We start from the raw sequence: 19,567 nt of genomic DNA, 5'->3' as shown, positions 1-19,567 counted from the left end.
CAAACAGATCATTGCTTCAGAAACGACATTAAAAATATGACTTTTTTTTATTGCTATGTTTTAATTTTCCGTTTTCTATCTTTTAATGATGAAAAATATAAATAAATAGGTTTAATAAAGCTTTAACTTTGTGTTGGGCTATAGGATTGTTGAGGTTCCCCAGGCCCATAGCTCACTTGGGCTGTGGTTAGTGAGATTCCTTTGGGCCTAACCAACCGCCAGCAAGAACAGAGACTCCCATTTTTCTCTCTTCTTCCCCAACTTTCTTCTGGTGTTGTGGTTTCCTCTGCAGTCTGCTCTGCACCTCTTTCTCGTTCTCTCTTATCCGACGATTCGAGACCGTGCATAAGCTGAAAAGGAGAAAGTAGAACTTTACGTTGATCTAGACGAGCTGTACGTTATTGGAGGTAAACCGACCTTTCCCTCATTCGTTTTCACTTAGGGCAGAAAATCTCAAGCATACAACTTCTGGGTTGTTCCCTAGAGCTTTTAATCTGCATAAAGCAACTAATATCAAAATAATATAAAACTTCTTTAATCTAACCAGGTTCAGAGGAAAAAAGTTTAAACTTGAAGCTTCTGAGCCGTCATCCAAAGAGGTCAGTTGGAGAGATTCTTTATGGGTTCGATTTGCTTCGTTGCGGGTTTAGATGGGCTTGGTGCAATTTTTGTGTGTAGATCAATTTCAATGCCTTGTTTGTTAAGTAGCTTTCTGTCATTTTCAGGGGAGGCAAGGGCCAAATGGCAAAGTCTTGCAAGGGCTTAGCAATGGAGTTGGTCAAGTGTCTTAGTGAGTGCGATTGCGTTAAGGTTGAGAAGCGATCGTACAGAGAATGCGCTGGGGAGAAGAGTCCATCAATATCAAGTGAATGCATTGGTCTGAGGGAAACATATTTCAACTGCAAGAGAGGCCAGGTTGACATGAGAGCTAGGATTCGGGGGAACAAAGGCTATTGAGGAACCGTGGTAATGTTTACCAAATCGCGAAGCAAAGTTTTGTACTTGAATTGAAGATTGTGTTTACAAAATTGTTAGTTCAATTGTAGCCTTATTTTTTGTACTTACGACTGATTCCTTTTCCTCAATATTAATAGTTTCTTTGTAGTAACCTGCAAAATCTTGCTGAATGTGAAGACAACTAATTAATAAAGGCCACAAATTGTAGTAGATGGTATCTATAGTTTAATCAAATGCATGTTTGGTGTATGTGCTCATCTTCATGTTCTACTTGTACTTTCAATGTTGCACTGTTGGCAAAGCCATTTTCTAATTTGTTTGTGCTGTTATGTTAGAAATAACTTTGAAATTTCTAGATATCCTGAACGTATTCTTCTAGTCATCTGTCTTTACTCATATTCTTTCTACAGAAAGCACATTATGCAAACCTTGGCCAAGCACACTTAGTTGGTCAAGCCATCATTCCATAATCTAGCCCCTGTTCGATGTCTGTGCACAGGTTATTGTAGTTTAAGTCCTATAATTCTGCTAGCTGTATTGCTTGCATGTCTTGTTCCCTTGTGGGGAGAAATTGGATTGAGTTTTCTCTTTTAATATTTTCCAATTTTTGTACAGATTGATTTGTTTTTGAAGTATGTTGTGAAATAGAATGTAGCAATGATGATGAATCAAGACCATGTACGGAGGCATTCTCTACGATGAGCTTTCAATTCAAGCACTTTTTGAGCCACATTTATGTAGAAGTAGGACAGTTTGTGTGTCGTTATAATTGAAGTTATCAATTTTTTTCGTGTATACTTTTTTTTGTTTCAAGTCTCAAGTGCCTATTTGAGAATGTTGGGCAGTAATGTTTGAGATTCTGTGTGATTGGATTTGAATAAGCTTGGACCTGAACTTTGGTGACTGAGTTTCTTTGTTTGTTTGGTTTCCTGCCCTTATAGCAAGAGAATAGTGGGTATTGGTTATCATTTAGTTTGACCAAGGATGATGTAAATCCTGTTAATCATCTTTTTCAAAATTAGAGTTATTGCAAGAAGTACTTTTCTTCTCTTATGGGTGCATAAAAAAGTGCCTAGCTCAAAACCATGGGTTATAGTTCTTGTTCAAGTTCAATGCTTCACAAGGGGTGCATAACCAGATTGTTAACTTGTTTCAGGCTTCTTGTGGGCTTTGAATATATTGACCAATGGTGGTGTGTTAGAGCAGGGACCATGGCTAGGATGTGGATGGGTTCTTGTCTCATTCATGGGGTCCTTGGGGGGTTATGCATGGTTGATTGCTTGTTTATGATGCCCCCCTCCCCCCCTCCGTTCTTCTCTCTTTCCTTTTTGTGTTTAGACTGTTACGAATGCATTGTGGAGTAAAGAGAGCTGCATTGAAGTTGATTTGTATACATCTCTAGTTTCTGCTATATGTAGTCTTTGTAGATGAGTTTGTGAGGTAATGTTTGGAGATCATGTAAGAGGAATTGAATTTTCATTAGTTGTGAACAATTAATTTGAGGAAAAAACAATCAGTTCATTACTAAATGATTGATTTTGGTCTTAAGCAGGATTTAAGCTATAGTTATTGGGAATTTTTGTTCTAGTTATGATCTGTAAGCCAATAAAATGAGGCATGACATAGGAGGCACGAGATAGAAGAAGAAGGAAGGCAATTTCGTGGCCGGTTTCATGAGGTGCAGAGTCTTGCTACGCAACCCATCTCTTGGTCGTTGGTTTGGTGTCTCTCTCTAGCTCTAGGCATATATGCTGCTTTGTTGTGCATACGTATGCAAGATCTTTCTCTCCGTTGCTTTGCCTTTGCGTAGGTACAACAACAGCGACTATATACGACATCCTAGTTCGTCGTTTTGCACGCACGATGCGCCGACCATTCTTCCTTCCTTGTCGAAAGAAACCCAAAAGCCCAAATATCAAAGCCCAAATCTAAGCTTCGTAAGATCAAAACCACGAGCAAATGAAAACATCAGAAATCTCTGACTTTGTTTCCAAAGTTCCAAAATTCCAAGCCGTCGAGGGAGGAAATCCTCCTTCGTAATTCCCAAGCAAGAGAAATATACCACGAAACACATGATTGCCACGTGTTCGGTACTCTCAATTGGGGGGGGGGTTGGGGGTGGAGCCCACACGCAGACCACGTGAGGGCAAGAGTCATCAGGCTTTGATTTGGTTTTGGTTTTGGTTCGTCCAATTGTTGGGAATAGTTCAAACTTCAAAGCCAACCTCTCGAAGCAAAAGGGAAAAAGCGAGAAGCTCAGCCATACCAGGACAAACCACAGCTAAGATGCTGCGAATTTTCTATTTTTCCCAGACCACACCACACCACACCACACCGCACCACACTGCAAACTTATATATAAACCCACCAAACCCAACCAGTAAGTTAATTGGTATCGTCAAAGGGACCAATGGCAGCCACTAGACTATTACGCACGTTTAAGCCTATGACTTTTCATTCTTCTTCTTCTTCTTCTTTGCCGCCGAAGACGCTGCGGTGTTCGAGCAAGGCCGGAAGCTTAAGCGGAGAGAAGAGACTTGGTGGGAAGAATGATAATCATGAGAGAAAGCAAATGGTGGTTGTCAAGGCCTCAATGGCCACTTCAGACACAACGAGCATCACTTTGAAGCCACAAGTGAATCGGGGAAGGCTCGCAGAATTGGTTTCCCTGCTTACAAAGACTAACCGTGCTTTGCTCATTCTTTTGAGAACGGTCCTCAAGCCAAAACCTTCGAGACAGCAGGTCCAGATGTTCATTGAAAGGGTGAGTAGGCATGTTAATTTCAGCCCAATTAATACTTTCTTTTTTTGAAAATTTGAATGCTAGTTTTAGCTTTTAGATTCTCTAACTTACATGCATGTTCTTCTTAATTTGTCAAAAGTTGTTTATTAATATTATGTAGTAAGTCGGTGTTTGAAACAGAATTAAGCATGTCTGATTAAGTTTAAGTTGAATGAGTTAAGTTCTAATAAAAATATTACTTCATTTGTGCAGGGTATAATAGACTGTCGATTCTTTACATTACTTGCAGTTGCGGGATCCTTACTTGGCTCAGTTTTGTGCTTTGTAGAGGTAACATTTTCTTTTTCCTCCTACCTAATTCACCATCTTTGGTAGTGTAAATTAATAATTATTAGAACAAAACCAATTATTTGTATCTACTTTCTTTCTAATTTCTAGACTAAATGCAGGGTTGCTTTATTGTTCTAGAGTCATATTTCCAGTATTTCCATGCCTTGTCACACAAGACAGATCAAGGACATATGGTGCATCTACTTATTGAAGCCATTGGTAACTACTCTCGCTCTCTCAGCTCTCTCTCAGCTCTCTCTCAGCTCTCTGTATATACCCTACCCTAACCTACCCAAAAACTAATAATTCATGTTTTTTCATTCTTTCTACAGACATGTTCCTGGTAGGAACCGCCATGCTTATTTTCGGGGTTGGGTTGTACGCCATGTTCGTGGGATCAAAGGCCGTGAAAGAAAAAGGACCGCGGTTTTCAGAGTCAAACTTGTTTGGTCTCTTCTATATGAAGGTACCTTTCACTCCCTTTTTACAAATTACATAAATATCTTCTAAATAATATTCGTATTTTAGATTATGGAGTTTTAGAATACTTTAATTTCTAATTCATGTCTGAATTATAATTTCCAGGCACCTCCAGCATGGGTTGACATGAAATCGGTTTCGCAAGCAAAGTCGAAAATAGGGCATGCAGTGGTGATGATACTTCAAGTGGGATTGTTGGACAAGTTCAAGAGCATACCTCTGGTTACTCCACTGGATCTCGCTTGCTTTGCTGGAGCTGTGCTTCTTTCCTCTGCTGGTATCTTCATCCTCGCCAGACTCTCCACCACCTCCGGGGCTGTTGCTGGTGTACAACATGGAACATAGATCATACAACTAACTCGTCAAAATTAATGCTCAAAAGTTCATCACAACAGTCAACATACAGTCCAGTTGGTTTATATTAAATTCATTTATAACCCATTCTTTTTGTAGTATATACCTATTTAATACCAATACCTACGTAGCATAGTCAAGTCAGATTATTATATACTTCACTCAAAGGGAAGAATGCCTTAAATCCCTCTCTATACTATACATGTTGTAATCCAACCACGATCAAAGTATAAGGTTGATGGTTATATATACAAGTATTCATTTGTCAATCTTCCCTTGTTCGGATCAATTCTACTTTGATTCTTTACATATATAAATATCGGACTAGCCTACGTACTTTGATAGCTCAGAAAAAAATTGAGATTTACAGAAACTGAAAAGAGAACAACGTTACGAGCTAAACTTGGAGAACAGAGTGCACCTCCTGTTTCATTTTTGGAGAGCAATATCTGCCCAGAAAAGAAAATGGAACTCACATTCGAGTTTATAAGGCGGGATTTCCTCGCTCGTTTCACCTACGATGCTTTACATTTCTACATTAACATCCATGGTCATTGGTGTGCAATGTAAATCTTCATTTTTTCATCTTCGTTGAGGTTGATTTTCATATGGTTATGTCACTTCATATACTTTGTTAAACCTGGGCTTGTATCTACTTTGTTAACAATTTTTTGCATATATATGCTTGTAATCAAATTTATGGCATTTCATCAATGTAGTGCTTCACTGATTCTAGTGACATAATTTAGATTGGACGCTAAAATAAAATCCCACGGAAACAGAACAGATTATAGCCAACAAGAGCTTTAAATTTGTACCAACTACAAGTTCCCTCTTCTTTGATTAGAACTCATCGGGCACACGAAGAGTCTGAACGCATCTCACACATAACATAAGGGCTTATCTCTGAAAGGCCATTTTCCAACGCTCTAAACGGAAGTCATGGAATTTTCCAATGGGGCATCAGCCGAGACAAACTGCCGCAGGTCGTTTTCTGCACGTGTGTGAAGCCTATCCAGGCTGAACTCCGCGTGGCCTTGCAAGTGCTCGAATAGAAATGTGGATGGCAGTTAAAAGAACAAGAACGAATGATGGTAGCAACAAGTGTTTGTCTTTTCAAGAAGCTTTTCTGTTCCCTCAGAAATTCTGTTTCATGCATAAGATACAAGAGGCTTCTCTTTTCAAGAAACTATATATCCCACGTACCTTACAAAATAACCAATTTTGCTCAAAAGTTCCTCTTCTTGGATTAGACCTCGCCATGCACTGGCGACTGTGAAGAACACATCACACACATGGTGGCAGAACCCTCATTGACATAGGTACAGATATAACAAGACCAATAATCCCCACAAGAGCTTATCTCCGGAAGGTCATTCTCCATCGCTCTCACCAAGTTCTTGAAGTAATTTTCAATCAAAACAGTCAGTTGGACTAGCTTTGTTCGAAATTCGATGAAATCTTCAATAGGTTTATCGGCATTGATATGCTCTTCTAGTTCCACTTCTGCACAATGATGGAGCTTTTCCAAGCCAGACTCTGCCTCACCTTGCAAGTACTCAAAAAACTGCCTCTTACCATGCTCATGCTTAGGGATATAGTACCCATATGCATAGCTCCATTTCAACACCCGCCGGCATTCGATTATCTTCAGCCAGGCCTCTGTTATGAAACTGAGAATCGGATTAGTTTGCCTGTATTTCCGATCGAGCTTCTTTAAATGAACATCTTGCACAAGCTGAAAATCTACAAGAGCTTTTCGCCTAGACTCATGGTTGGCTACCCAACGCTCATAATAATGAATGTATCTGTCTAAATTCAACTTCGCCACCTTTTTCCTTTTATCACTCTCATTCTTCACCCCCTGCAGGTAAGAGTTACAAGAATGGCTACCGCCCCACGGTCCGACGCATATCCAGCAAAATTCAAACTTACAAGGAGCCCTGCACCTCATATGGCTACATCCTTGGTTTTTCTCAATGGGTCGCCTGCACTCTGGACAAGGCTTGGTGTTTACAAGAATCCAATTCGTATTTTCAGACTCATCCTTGTGCTTCAATATCCACTTTGCCACAGTATCGCATTTCACCGGACTGTGAGCTTCCTCGTTACAATTCCAACAAAATTTATATGAGCAGAGGCAAGAAACATCACAAGCTCCTCCACTGCCACCAACATAATCCACAAAATCCACAGCATGGTCACAACCAGGAGCAGGGCACCACTTTATCTTCCTCTTCCTGTAACTGTCTTCCACATAAGACCTCAGCAGGTACCTCAAATACTTGTCCTTGTCAGCACTCTCTGCTGCCAACACAAAGATCATGTCTTCACCAACAGCAGCACCACAACATGGATGAGGACATTTCAGAGACAAGCATCCCAGGCCATCGTTGGCAATTGATTTGCTAATATAACCAACCCAGCATGCTCTACAATAGAAATGATCACAAAAGGTGGAGCTAATTCTTTGATCATCAAAATCATCGCCACCAGGAAACGTTTCAAAGCAAATTTCACAAGTAAATGAACCATCAGTAGAGAATTGATCAACAGGTGGGTTCTTAAACAAACCCACCGTGATTCGAACCTCGTCCTCCTCATCAAACCAGTTGTCGAACAGCTTGCTGACATTCCAATTACAGTGGCGTAGCAAGATGATCGCGGCGGCTCTTGACACAGACAGTGTGGAGCAAACCTCTGTAATGTCATGAAGCTGGCGTTGACTGATATCTGCTTCTTTCAAGACTGTGTACGGAAGATGTTGCAAGGGCTTTTGATCTTCTCTCAAAAACCTATTCAAATGGTGATTAGATTCCATGTTTGGCATCATTGGCTTGCTCAAACCCTCCCGGAAATGTCTGTGCAGGACTAGGGTTTTCTGGACTTCTGGGTGCGTGGAGATGACGCCAACAACTGGAAGAAAAGCAAGTCTCCATGGACGAAAGACTTAAAGAGGTTTGGTTCTATTAACTTGCTCATTGACCTGATAACATACAAAGACTCACTTTTGCAAAAGTTGGTTAGTCCGCAAAGCATATGAAAATGGATATCTTTTTTCTTTTTGGGGTTTTCTTTCCTGCACGAAACTAGTTTTTTTATAATAAGTCTTTTTGGGGCTTTTTCTTCTTCCTCAGCTCTTTCGTTGTTGTGGCTTGCAGTTGTATTTGTCTGATATTATTTCAGGCCTGACACCGCTGCAACTTCAGTGCCATTTTAAGAATAGTTTTGATTCTTTACATCATTTCAACCAGATACTAAATTATGGTAATAAATTAATAATTGTGTTTTAACAAGATACTCAAGTATCATTTAATTCAACTACCATTCCCTTTTGGTCCAGGCCCAGGATGCCATCCACATTCCTGTGGTGAATCATCTTAAATGCGAAATTCTATAATGAGGGTGTCGCATATGAACCCCTCATGTGGACCTTCATATTAGCCATAGAATAATTTCATTAAACTTAAGTGAAGTTACTATTCAGATGAATCATGTGGCTAATATGAAGGTTTACATCTATGGTCCATATATGACACCCTCACCATAGAATGGCTATGAGCCGGAACACAAGACACGAAATAAATAGTGGGAACATCAAATATATTTAACGGTATATTGTTTATTCGCCTATATCGACAAAAAGACACTTGAAAACTCTACAATTTTAATAAATCAAATTAAGGGAAAATGTTTCCGGAAAATAGGAGAAAGATTACAGCAAGCTAAAATACAACCCTCAAAAGAAGCTATCAAGATTATACAAGACAAACTCTCACTTTACATGGATGCCAAAAGATCTCTCATTTCTACTACAGTTGGAATGGTCTCCGTCGGGTAAATCTTGGCGACGAGTTGAGCAAAACTTTCATACTTGTCAAGGAACTCCTTCTGCCAAAATCCACAGCATCCATAAGATATTTTCAATAAGAACATGCTTTCTTTATTTTGTATGTGGCGTTTAACAAATAGGCAAGACTCAATCCAAAACATCTCTCCGTGTAATTATAGAGTAGCAAGATTGAGAACTTTATTCCCCTTTTATCATTGGTTAAAGGTCAGGCTTTTGCATATGATATAAGAGTCTGCAACCATGGAACCCTAACATGTTTACAAAGAAACTATCCAACATACCTTGCATTTATCCCATAAGGATGGCAACAGTTCTTCAGAAGTCATGTTTTTCTGCAACTTCTTGTACATTGCAGTGATGGACTTGTCAAGCTGTATCAGGAAAGCCAAGATACTGTCAGCAACGAACATGCGAGACCAAGTTATTTTGGAAAATTTACCAACTCACCCCAGATAAACTTGATTTTAACATCTTCCGCAGATCCATCTTTGCCAACCCAAGCTGGAAAGGGATCTGAAATTTGAGAAGGAAGTTGATATCAGCCATAACATCCAGCAAGTTAAGACTTCCAATTGTTTTTATTTATAAGACTTCCGAAATAAATAAAAAAACTCTGCAGAAATGGTCCTAGCAACAACACAGATACCAGCCAAACACTACATCCTCAGAATGGGACTGGATACTCTTGGTGGAGTATACAGATGCACAAAGCAATGGATATAGTTACAGATTATCTAGCAGTGTGACATAATTATGAGGTTTTCTTTTTCAAAGTTAGATTAGATATGGACAGTTGAGATGCATCTCAGCCGCTTGTATTAATTTAACTACTGAGGATAACATTTAAGGACCACCAACACACTAACCTCTTCAGGTGGAATTGTATACATCAAATCCTCTATTCTTCGAGCAAACTGGAAAAGACGTTCAAATTGCTGCCAAAAGAAAACACAATGAGCGTGCCACCAAAAATATTCTGTCCAAGGAGTATTTCAGGCTTATGCTATACATCTATGCCAAAAAATGGCTGATTCAAGACAAGCTAGATGCCTGTGTGAAAATTTCAGTGTCTATATGAAAATTATAGCACGTTAGCTTTCACCAGCAAAGAATAGTTTAGCAATTTCAGTGTCTTTATCTTTCATAAAGATTCGGTTTTGTCTATTTGTTCACAGAGAGTAACTTTGAATGATATAAGATTCTAAAATAGATCTGCCCAAAATTGCAGCGTCCATATGAGAAGAAGAACTTATATAAGATTCGGCATCTGGATAACTTACGTAGTATATGATCATGCTGATATGGCGCGTGCAAGCTTGTTCATAAGCTTCACTCGCCTGGTGATAAAATTTGGCCAACGTGGGCACAACATTTGCTAGGTCATACAAACTGCAAGCAGACTTTTTCTAATCAGAATGAAGTCGACCGACAAAGAAATAACATTGATAATGGTAGAAAGGAAAAAGAACAGTACCTATTCTGAAATGCAGCATAGTTCTCTAATAGAAAAAGATCAGCATATTTTGGCTCTGTTTGTGCAATTTTCTCCAAAGTCACAAACATTATGCTAACCTGTCAAACAATTGATCTTATTTAAGAAAATGTAAACAATAATTATGCTGTATGCCCATTGCAGCATGGGCCTACTTAATTCAATATGGCTATGTGCAAACAACTTGCTTTGTATATCACGATATCTGATAACATTCTGCAGATAACAGGAATATGTTTCCAGAAAAAAAAAAAAAAAAAGCACTCACGAATTTAGTGTATGCTTGATCAACCAAATCCCTAGATTGCCCCTGGATGTACTGTTCCATTCTTGTTGCCAGAGTTGCAAATCTAAGTAAAAGGAGGGGAAATCAAATATAATATGAAACAATAATCAAACACATAGGAAATAAATTCTATCGCATGGGATAAGTAATCAAAGCTGACAAATTCCTTTAGAAAACATACAAAAGTTTTGCCATTTCTGTTCTCTCAATTATAAAATCTGACCAAAACATGCCAAACTTCAACTTGATAACTGACTAAATTTTCAAAGAGGATATGAAGTTTCCTCAACAAAGGAACATAAGTAATGTATAATCCAGTTTACCTAGGTATGTATGATAAGACACCCATTTGCCTAACATTGCGTTCGTTTCTTTCAATCTGGTGGCAAGCTTCATCAACAAACTGCAATGGAGCATACACATTACATGGGTTCAGATCATAACCTTAAAAACATATGACTATGAATTGACACTAAACACAAGAACTTACACGACTGAATTGCATAGAAATTCTTGACTCCAAATCACCAAGCAAGAGACGCACAAATCCTGCTGCATCAGCTTTCTGACCAGAAAGATACCGCTCTGTAATCCCATGCATTGATATGCAGCGTAAGGGGTCAATTTTGTATGCCCAATCCACCACAGCATAAAAGTCTTCCTGAAAACCATATAAGTGCATGCAGCTAAGTAACAAGTCATGACCAGGATAGAGGGTGAAAGTGTGTGCAAACCATTAAAAGTAAATAAAAAAATTTAAAAATATTACGGAAGGTTCACTCCCAAACAAATCTAGATGTCAGTCCAGACCACAAATCAAGCCACCTCATCAATATTATCATGCTAAAATCATAAAAGGAAACATAGATTTAGTCTTTCGCTGTTCTGGAGGAAGACCACTTGCCAAACCACCCTCTCTTACATCACCCCCTTTATTCATTAGACACTGGCTTATTCTATATCTATCTAAGCAGACAACCAAGAGTCAAACCTATGACATGATAAATTTCTGCAGCTCAAAACTTTTAAACAAACATTTGCCATCCAAACAAGATACTGCTGGACATGAGATTCCATCTCCTAAGCTACTCAGGGAATCATCCACCTTACTATCACCTAAAACAGAGATAAGGGATCCCAATTCCCAAGTTCTGCACAGAGCAGATTGAGCTTTGAGGATGACACCCATAAGATAAGATGAGATACTCATTTGGAAATTCATGGAAGTTTCTTTCAGCTATGGACAACAAAACTATGCAACCACAAAACAGAGAACGTCCAAGCAATAAAATTTCAATAGCAAGTGCGAAAAGATAGGCAATATGTTGTGTGCATTACTTGGATTCCATCGAGTAAATTCTGAAGAGATTCATTCAATGCTGCAAGCTCTCCTGAATTTTTACCTACAAAATTAGACAATTGTATCAAATTCCAGAGAGAAGTAGAATTGGCAGAATTCAAAAGCATCCATTGCAGACGGTGTAAAAATATGACTAAAAGCAAGCACATACAGAAAAGTACAGTAAGATATTAGCGTAAATTACCAGCTTTGCTGTCATTGTCATCAATGTCCATGATTCCCAAATCATCATCATTGGTGTCATCAGATTTATCTCCATTAGCAGTACCTCCTGGAGGAACAAGTGCAGGAACTTCAAAGCACATAAAATGTGCAAAGAAAGAACTCTGCAGTTGAGGCATTGTAGAATGGGCTTTAAATACAAAGATATGTACCATTTAGATCAAAGAAACTATTATATCACTTAACTTTTACCTCATCTACAAGGAGTGGGATAAAAATCGTAAGCATCTTGGCATAAGCTTCAGAAACAGTAGAAGTGTCTGCAGCATTCACATTTTGACCAGACCCAGCAGAAGCTTCAAGCCAGACAGTTGGATTTCTTGATGCCTTTGTACTAGCACGAAGCTCATTTGCAAATTCACGAGCCTGTAGGTATCAAATTATATACTCAAATTTTCAAACTTATCACTTAACTGTCAAAGCTCTTACAAAACAATAAATTTTTAGAACAAGAATGATTTGATTAGGTTACTAATGCATGCGGAATCAAGCCACCACCACTTTGGTTTATATGATTATTAGTTGATGCTACACTGAACCTACCAAACCAAGTCAATATCTTATCAGGAAGTCTGATGATTAGATGGAAAATTCAAGCACTCAGAAAAAGTCCATGATCAAAGATGATAAAAGACAACAGCCAAAAAATATAACTAACACAGATATCTCAGAAATACATTCCAGGTAACACTCAAATGATAGAATAAAATGATTGTGTTTCTGACCTCCCGACGAAGAAGCAAGTTGAGGGAGTCACAATATGCTTTCCTCAAAGGACCCAGGCAATTCTTATCAAGACTCTGCAAGTGCAAAGGAAGAAAGTCACCAATGCACATGCGCAAGTTGAAACAACAGAAGTACTAATGGCTAATGCAATTAAGCTGAAATTTTACCTTTAAATGTTGCAGAAGGCGAGCATATGTTCGGCATTTGTACCGCAGATCAGCATGATCAGGCCTTTTCAGTTGCCCCCGCTGTTTAAATCAAGCACAAAAGTGAGCAATATAAATACTCAGAAAATGAACAATTTGGTCAAATTTATAAAAGCCTGAGTCCCTAAAGTGCACCTGAGAAAAATAGCTCTTGTCGCTTATCATGAACTCCACCAAACTAGAGAAGTAATTTCGCAAGAACTCAGAAGCTCTTCTGACAAATGTAGATTTCAATTTTTCAAGTTCAGCTCGCTTCTCTTTAACCTGTAAGAATTACAATTAATTTTACCAATATAATGAAATGGTCTTAAAATCAGTAATAAAAACAGATATTTGTAATCTCACTCCATCTCAACATCTCACATGATTAATTGACATCATAGCCAGCTAAAAAGTTCATTAAAGTGATGACGGGTTCACACCACAGTGATGAAAACTCTATAGTTTGCACATCTGCCCACAAATCTTTGAAGAAAAAAGAAAAAGAAAAAAGAACTGAAATGAATGAGAAAGGTAGAATGCATACAGCTCGCATGTTTGCATAGATTGGATCCAAATTAGGTACATCAAGACTGCGTAAAGCACCAGCTAACCACTCACATGCTTCTATGTTTTGAAGCATACGTGCCTCATCAAATAAGCCTCCTGTCAAGCATGCTGCATACTGCACCAATGAAACGCCATTAAAAAGATTCTAAGCCTTAAAAAGTTGCCCAAGTTCAAACTAATTAGTTATGTCACACAGCTAAAAAGGATGGGCAATATACCTCAGAAGGAACACGCAAACCTAGAAGAAGCTTATCGAGTTCCTCAATGAGTGCTCTATTATTTACAGATTGCATCTCCAACTTGTTATTGCGGGTTTCTATCTGGGCATCACAACAGAAAAAAAGTTAGCAGCCAACATAAGAATAGATCAAGCATTCAAGTAGAAGACATTCATATATCCAAGTGGATATCCCAAAACCATGTCATGGCGTGGGATATTGAACAACCACCTCTTGGTCAGAACCATGAGGAGATTGAAGTAACCCATAACTAGCACCAATACAGGTGAATTTCGTTCAACAAGGAACAGGAAATGTAATGTAAACAACTATGTTTTTTATGTCATATAGTAAAAGTATATGGGGGAAAAGGAAACTAAAATGAACCACTGGCATTCTTGTTAATCCCTTAAAATACAATGTCATAGAACAGGCAAATGGAATCTTTGACCAGATGTACAGTGTTAAATTGGTCTACGTATATGGTATGTTTGTTCCATGAGAAACAAGTTAAAAGCAATTCCAATAAACTGCGGGTTGGAAATAAATAAATTGTAGTCCATAAAGGATCAGTAAAAATCTAAAAAATTATCAAAGGATCTAGAGTCCCTACCGATTCGATGTCTTCTCTCATGTGTCTGAGTTTCACATTGAAGATGCCTAACCATTCGTCCATGTCATCAACACAATTCGTTGCTGCCTCAAGCCCTTGCAGTACCTATAAGATCCACAATTGAACATATCAATAACAGTATCACATATCTTCCAGAAAATAGACAACCATCGATCAATGTCCTAGAAGCAGGCAAAAGAAGCTTGTACAGAAATCTCATGGAGACGATGATAAAGCAATGTATGCAAGTAACTCAAACAGATGATAAAGTTTCTCAGAATCAGAAAGCAACACTGTTTAAGCAAAAACAAGTTGAAGGCTCTAAACAAGGATGAGGTCAGAAGATGAACGAGAGAACATTGATGCTAAGTAATTACAGTGGTTGAAAACCAGACTAAGTATCATGCTTAGACCTGTCTAATGCCATATATATTATATGGTCACATGGATGACAACAGACTTTAATGGTATTAATACTGACAGGTGAGATAGATGAATGGGGAAAAATGACTTTCTTTGAGAAGAGTGAAACCAAGAACCAAACAGAAGAACATAAAAAGGACAATAAATTAACAAATCCAAAAAAGGAAGAAATGTGGCAAATGCCATCATACATAGAAACACAACTGAATAGAAAAACACTCACCTCATCAATCAAAGGTTCACTTTCCAAAATGGCATGCACATTTGCTGCTTCCAAAGCAAGAAGCTCTCTCTTCAACCTTTCAGAAAATGCTTCTGCTTCACCAATACCCATGACATAACTGCACATCACGCCCAGTCAAAATATGCCACATCACAACAACATCAAGATAAGTTCCAACAGAACGTAGCTAAAGAGTGATGCCTTTTGTTTTAGAACAACATATGAAAGAAAATGGTTGAGGCTGAGAGAAAAAATCAACTTGTTGGAGTCACTTGTGAACCATTTGCTCTCTACCAACTAAAGTAGAATGAGCCCCCCCCCCCCCACACTTGGTGCTCCAAAACCCACTTAATGACAGAGTATGTGACCCCATAACCAAGTAATTCATGCTTCTTGTCCGAAAACAAGGATCAAACTAACAAAATTGAAAAAACCCAGTAACCGAGTTTATCATAAAGTCCAGAAAAACCTTAGCATTCTCCTCAATGGACAAATCAGATAAAGCACAAGCAATATCTACATCACAACAAAACAATGAAACTGTACATACGTTCCCAAAAGTGCCTCCATGTCCTCTTCCTCAGCTTGGGAGACAAGTTCTTTTTCTACAGTGACTTTTAAGTCTCGTTCAGTTACTGTTGATGCAGCAGGACCCTCTTGCATATTGCCTTGATTAGTGACTGCTGGTGTATTTTCCTAAATCATTTTTTTAAACAATAAATTAGAGAATAAATGCACTGCAAATATTGATCTAACAAACTAAAAACTAATAAATGGAGTTTAAGCAAAATATCCACACGGAAGAAGCCAAAAAATAGGAGAACAGAAGGAATGAACTGATTTCAAGAAGTGACATAAAAACTACGAAAATAAATAATAACAGAATTCTCTCAAAACTAAAACAACAAAGAAATTAACATTGACAAAAATCAATAAGTCGTACCCACAATTAGTGATTGGCAAGGAAGTGAAATCTTCAATTATAAATATCCTACACTCTAAAAATAGTACAGTAATACAAATTCATCATATGCACCTTAGCCCAAAGAGCCATCTCCACAACATCTATACCAACAACTTTAGGAAGGTGACCCAATGCATCTTTGCATATGTTCAAAATACATAGTAAAAGGCGGTTCCTGCACAATAGATTTTTTTAAACAGAAAAAGGAAAAGAAAAAGGAATGATAATCAGTAATCAAAAGCTTATCAGTCTGTTTACTGAAGGAAAGGATAACATTGAAAAGAGGCCCATGTTCTCCATAGCATACCTGTCATCAATATTTCGCATGGTCCATTGAGGAGGAGCAACACTCTGGCTCCTAAGATTATCAAAACCCTATAAGAAATTCAGTCAGACCAAAATGGAAAATGGAACAACAATCTTTCTCAAACATTGTTTCTTGTTTTTCTTAATTGCAAGAATTCTATTCCTTTGCACGAATTCCCAACATAAATGTACAATTTTTTCATAAGCATATGGAAGGTGGATCTTCTTTACCAGAGTAAAAGTACACCCACTAGGGTCGTTTGTTAAAACCTCCACCTTCGAAAGATGCTTTAGCTTGTATAACTTTGCAGGCTGCAGTAAAAGAAAATTAATGAGTAATTGTAAATTGTAATCACGCCAAGTCCCTAATCAAGCACACAGATCTGTTTTCTTTATTTATTTTCCTTCTATATTTGCATTGTTAAAATTAATTATGTTGTCTTACTAGAAAAATTGTAACAATTAAGACTAAATCAGTTGCGCATAAATTGTATAAAGCTTTATCAGATAGTCCTCATGAATTAAATGAGATGATAAATGATAAGCCACATACACCGTTACACATACACATACAAGAGACAATAACACTAAGCACCGTTACACACAGCAGGCCTAGAAATGAAAGCTAGAACTACTACATTTCAAATTGTAAACCAACTGCCAATTTTTCCCCCCCCTAAAACTAAAGAATCTTAATTCTATAGAAAAATAAGAATAAACACACTGGACTTTACCTCAAGGACTCCTCCAGTGGAATATTTTAAGACTCGAAGAAAGGCTTTAGTCTTCTGGCCTTTGGATTTTACTGCACAAACCACAAAAGGCAGTCGCCATCAGTAACATAAAAATTATCACTAAGTGCTTACACTGATCAATCCAATTGAATATTTATACTTGTGTGGGTATTTGTAGTTATGCATACATGTACACACCCTCTGACCTAATGCTTCAAAAGAAAAGTCTTTTATTTCCCCTTCATTTGATATCGGATCACTGTCAGCCAATCTAGAGTGCAACCAAGTATTATAGAAGCTTATAGAACAAATAGAAAGGGTGGCCTCAGTTAGTAGTACCGACTACCATAGTGATACAGTAGCAGGCTCTTCATGTTATTCTAGTGAAGCTTTACAAAATATGTAGACAAACCCTTAGAATTTAGCACACAATTCCAAATTAACCTTACTGATAAAGTCGTTACTGTGCCACTGCCATCTAAGATACTTGACATGTCTTGTGCAGTTCTGTTTAATGATTTAACTAAAATTGTCCTCCCAATCGGAAGATATGTGCAAAAACAATGCTTCGAAGTCTTCTTATGACAATTTACCAAGATTGTTCAAAACATTATCGTAGATAATCTAGTTCTGGTTACTCCCCTTTCAAAAGTGGATATAAATGATTCAGCAAGTTCCAAAAACGATATTGTTCTCTGTAAGATTGACCAACTTATGTCTTGAAGCAAATCAATATTAATGGGAATTTATGGAGCTTAAAGGATTTAACACCATTCTTTTAATCTTGGGCACTCTTGTGAATAATATATATCCGTCGATCATAGTAGTCCCGGCAAAGGCAAATACATATTTCTTAAAATTGTCCAGTCTGCGCACCCAACCACATTACTATCCAACCGCATCGTGATTATCTATATTAATTCGGTCATATTATAATCATTCCAAAACAGTGAGAAACCCCCTAACAATTAGACAAGTTAAAATGAAGTCTGCACTGTGATTTTCAACAAAATGCCCTTGGAAATAAAGCTAAATTTCTCTTCTAAATTTCAGAAAAAGCGTACAATTCAGTCCAGATGCCACGCACGCACTTCTCTAACGAGTCATCTCAGGTCGGAGATAGAATCTTCAAAGTGAAAACGATATGCGGAAATAGAGAAACGATTGCGTACCGGAAAGAGCGAGAACCCTAGGTTTAGCCATGTCACGGCCTAGCTTGTGCGTTTTTCCCCAGATCCCTCGGCTCTTGGCCACACGGATCGACATCACGACGCTCTGCTTGGTCCCTTCGATGGCGGCCTCGCAGGCTCGCCTCAGCTCCTGGTCGTCTGCGCTCGATTTCGCCATTGCCGGTGAAACACTCTGTGGGTCTCAATCGGAGCCTGGTGTGATTTAATGGTACATATAAAAGACTCTGGGATGAAAAAGACATGGAAAGATAAAAAGAGGTCCACGACGAAAATGCGAAAATATACGTGCATTGTGCACTTGTTCTCTGGTCAAGCTGGCGTACGGAAGTTTCGAGTTTGGATTTAGAGGCTCCGGAAATTATCGGGTACGGGTCGAAACGAAATTATATAAAATTAGTTATTTGTGAAACGGTAGAAATTTGTTAACAAAACTTAACTCAAAGATTTTGCAATCAATTAATCTGATTTCGTAATTAGGAACTGACTTTGATTTAACATGTTAGATTTTGTACCAAAAGAAAATGTTGATAATATCTTTTATTTTGGTTAGTTTAATCTATTCTTGCATCTGATTCAATTTAAACATCCATTGTTTAAATGATTGTTTTCTTTTCTTGAAAAAGTAGTGCAAGATAATATAAAAAACGACGACTCAACCAAAAAGTTGGTGAGTTTATATGAAAGAAGACTAAACGATTACTACACCTAGACATGAAGTTATGTGTTCCAAGTTTTCTCAAGTATAGCTTGTATCAAAGAACAAACAAAATAAAAACTAAACAATGGGTGAATACACCCACTTGTCCCATTATTTCACCACCACCTTGCCACTCATCATTGTTTCTAAAATTCCATAACTTCTCAATCCTATTTGAAGTGGCTCATTTCCTACAACAAGGATTAATTTTACTTCCCCTCTTGCTACTCTAGGTTGGGGGTAGGTCCGGGAGGGAAGTTCTATACACCATGACAAACACTTTTTTCATCCCTTACCCCTCTCTCCTCCTCCCATAAGAGCATTTTCAAAGTTCCCCCTAGGATGGGCAAGAGCCCCCCTAGGCCCTCAATACCGTTTCCAACACCCAAATATTGTCAAGGTAAGAGCTGGATAAGCCCAAAGACAAGACTTGCCTGGGCTGCTGTTTGGATAAGCTGACCTAATACTAATGTCATTGTGACGTCATAAGCCAATTTAAATAACAAAAACTCTATACAAATTCTTCACTTCTCACACCAACAAAAAAATTGCTAAGGCAGACACCATCATGTGAATAGTAACAACTATTGCCTCCTCTTGCCTTTTGCCATGACAAATGGGTGGAAATGCTCTAAACAGTA

The 19,567-nt window shown here is 38.1% G+C and overlaps 3 protein-coding genes and 1 pseudogene across 7 annotated transcripts; 2 read left to right on the top strand and 2 right to left on the bottom strand.

The window, feature by feature from the left end:
- Positions 1-184: 184 nt before the first annotated feature.
- On the top strand, positions 185-2,528 carry LOC110762635 (cytochrome C oxidase assembly factor). Of its 5 annotated transcripts, XR_015833153.1 has the most exons (5): positions 186-407; positions 548-599; positions 726-966; positions 1,368-1,456; positions 1,573-1,860. XR_015833153.1 is itself a non-coding variant. In XM_088247656.1 (4 exons), the coding sequence occupies exon 3, from the start codon at positions 742-744 to the stop codon at positions 955-957; it is 216 nt and encodes a 71-aa protein (XP_088103782.1). In that variant the 5' UTR covers positions 185-407; positions 548-599; positions 726-741; the 3' UTR covers positions 958-966; positions 2,510-2,528. The 5 variants fall into 5 exon arrangements, 4 of the variants coding, with proteins under 4 accessions (XP_088103782.1, XP_088103781.1, XP_088103780.1 ...); XM_088247656.1 differs by lacking the exons at positions 1,368-1,456; positions 1,573-1,860 and adding an exon at positions 2,510-2,528 and having other exon boundaries at positions 185-407; XM_088247655.1 differs by lacking the exon at positions 1,368-1,456 and having other exon boundaries at positions 187-407.
- Positions 2,529-3,155: 627 nt separating this feature from the next.
- LOC110762634 (uncharacterized) lies at positions 3,156-5,133 on the top strand. The gene is made up of 5 exons (XM_021965295.2): positions 3,156-3,721; positions 3,953-4,030; positions 4,150-4,249; positions 4,363-4,496; positions 4,616-5,133. Exons 1-5 carry the CDS (start codon positions 3,368-3,370, stop codon positions 4,853-4,855), a joined length of 906 nt encoding a protein of 301 aa, XP_021820987.1. The 5' UTR covers positions 3,156-3,367; the 3' UTR covers positions 4,856-5,133.
- Positions 5,134-5,546: 413 nt separating this feature from the next.
- Positions 5,547-8,016, bottom strand: LOC110762633 (putative E3 ubiquitin-protein ligase ARI8 pseudogene; annotated as a pseudogene).
- A 498-nt stretch (positions 8,017-8,514) lies between these two features.
- LOC110762636 (exocyst complex component SEC3A) lies at positions 8,515-18,506 on the bottom strand. Its single transcript, XM_021965297.2, has 25 exons — positions 18,212-18,506; positions 17,040-17,110; positions 16,537-16,617; positions 16,307-16,374; positions 16,072-16,174; positions 15,586-15,731; positions 15,036-15,153; positions 14,390-14,494; positions 13,777-13,878; positions 13,536-13,673; positions 13,145-13,273; positions 12,971-13,051; positions 12,803-12,877; positions 12,270-12,443; positions 12,040-12,181; positions 11,834-11,898; positions 10,986-11,156; positions 10,819-10,898; positions 10,478-10,559; positions 10,192-10,289; positions 9,998-10,106; positions 9,584-9,652; positions 9,165-9,230; positions 8,999-9,088; positions 8,515-8,755 (listed from the first exon to the last, which is right to left on the bottom strand). The coding sequence occupies exons 1-25, from the start codon at positions 18,384-18,386 to the stop codon at positions 8,645-8,647; spliced, it is 2,649 nt and encodes an 882-aa protein (XP_021820989.1). The 5' UTR covers positions 18,387-18,506; the 3' UTR covers positions 8,515-8,644.
- Positions 18,507-19,567: the final 1,061 nt, after the last annotated feature.

The sequence above is a fragment of the Prunus avium genome, chromosome 1 (assembly GCF_965620075.1).
Source record: "Prunus avium chromosome 1, drPruAviu1.hap1.1, whole genome shotgun sequence".
NCBI classification, from domain to species: domain Eukaryota; kingdom Viridiplantae; phylum Streptophyta; class Magnoliopsida; order Rosales; family Rosaceae; genus Prunus; species Prunus avium.
This window is presented reverse-complemented; position numbering and strand designations above follow the sequence as displayed.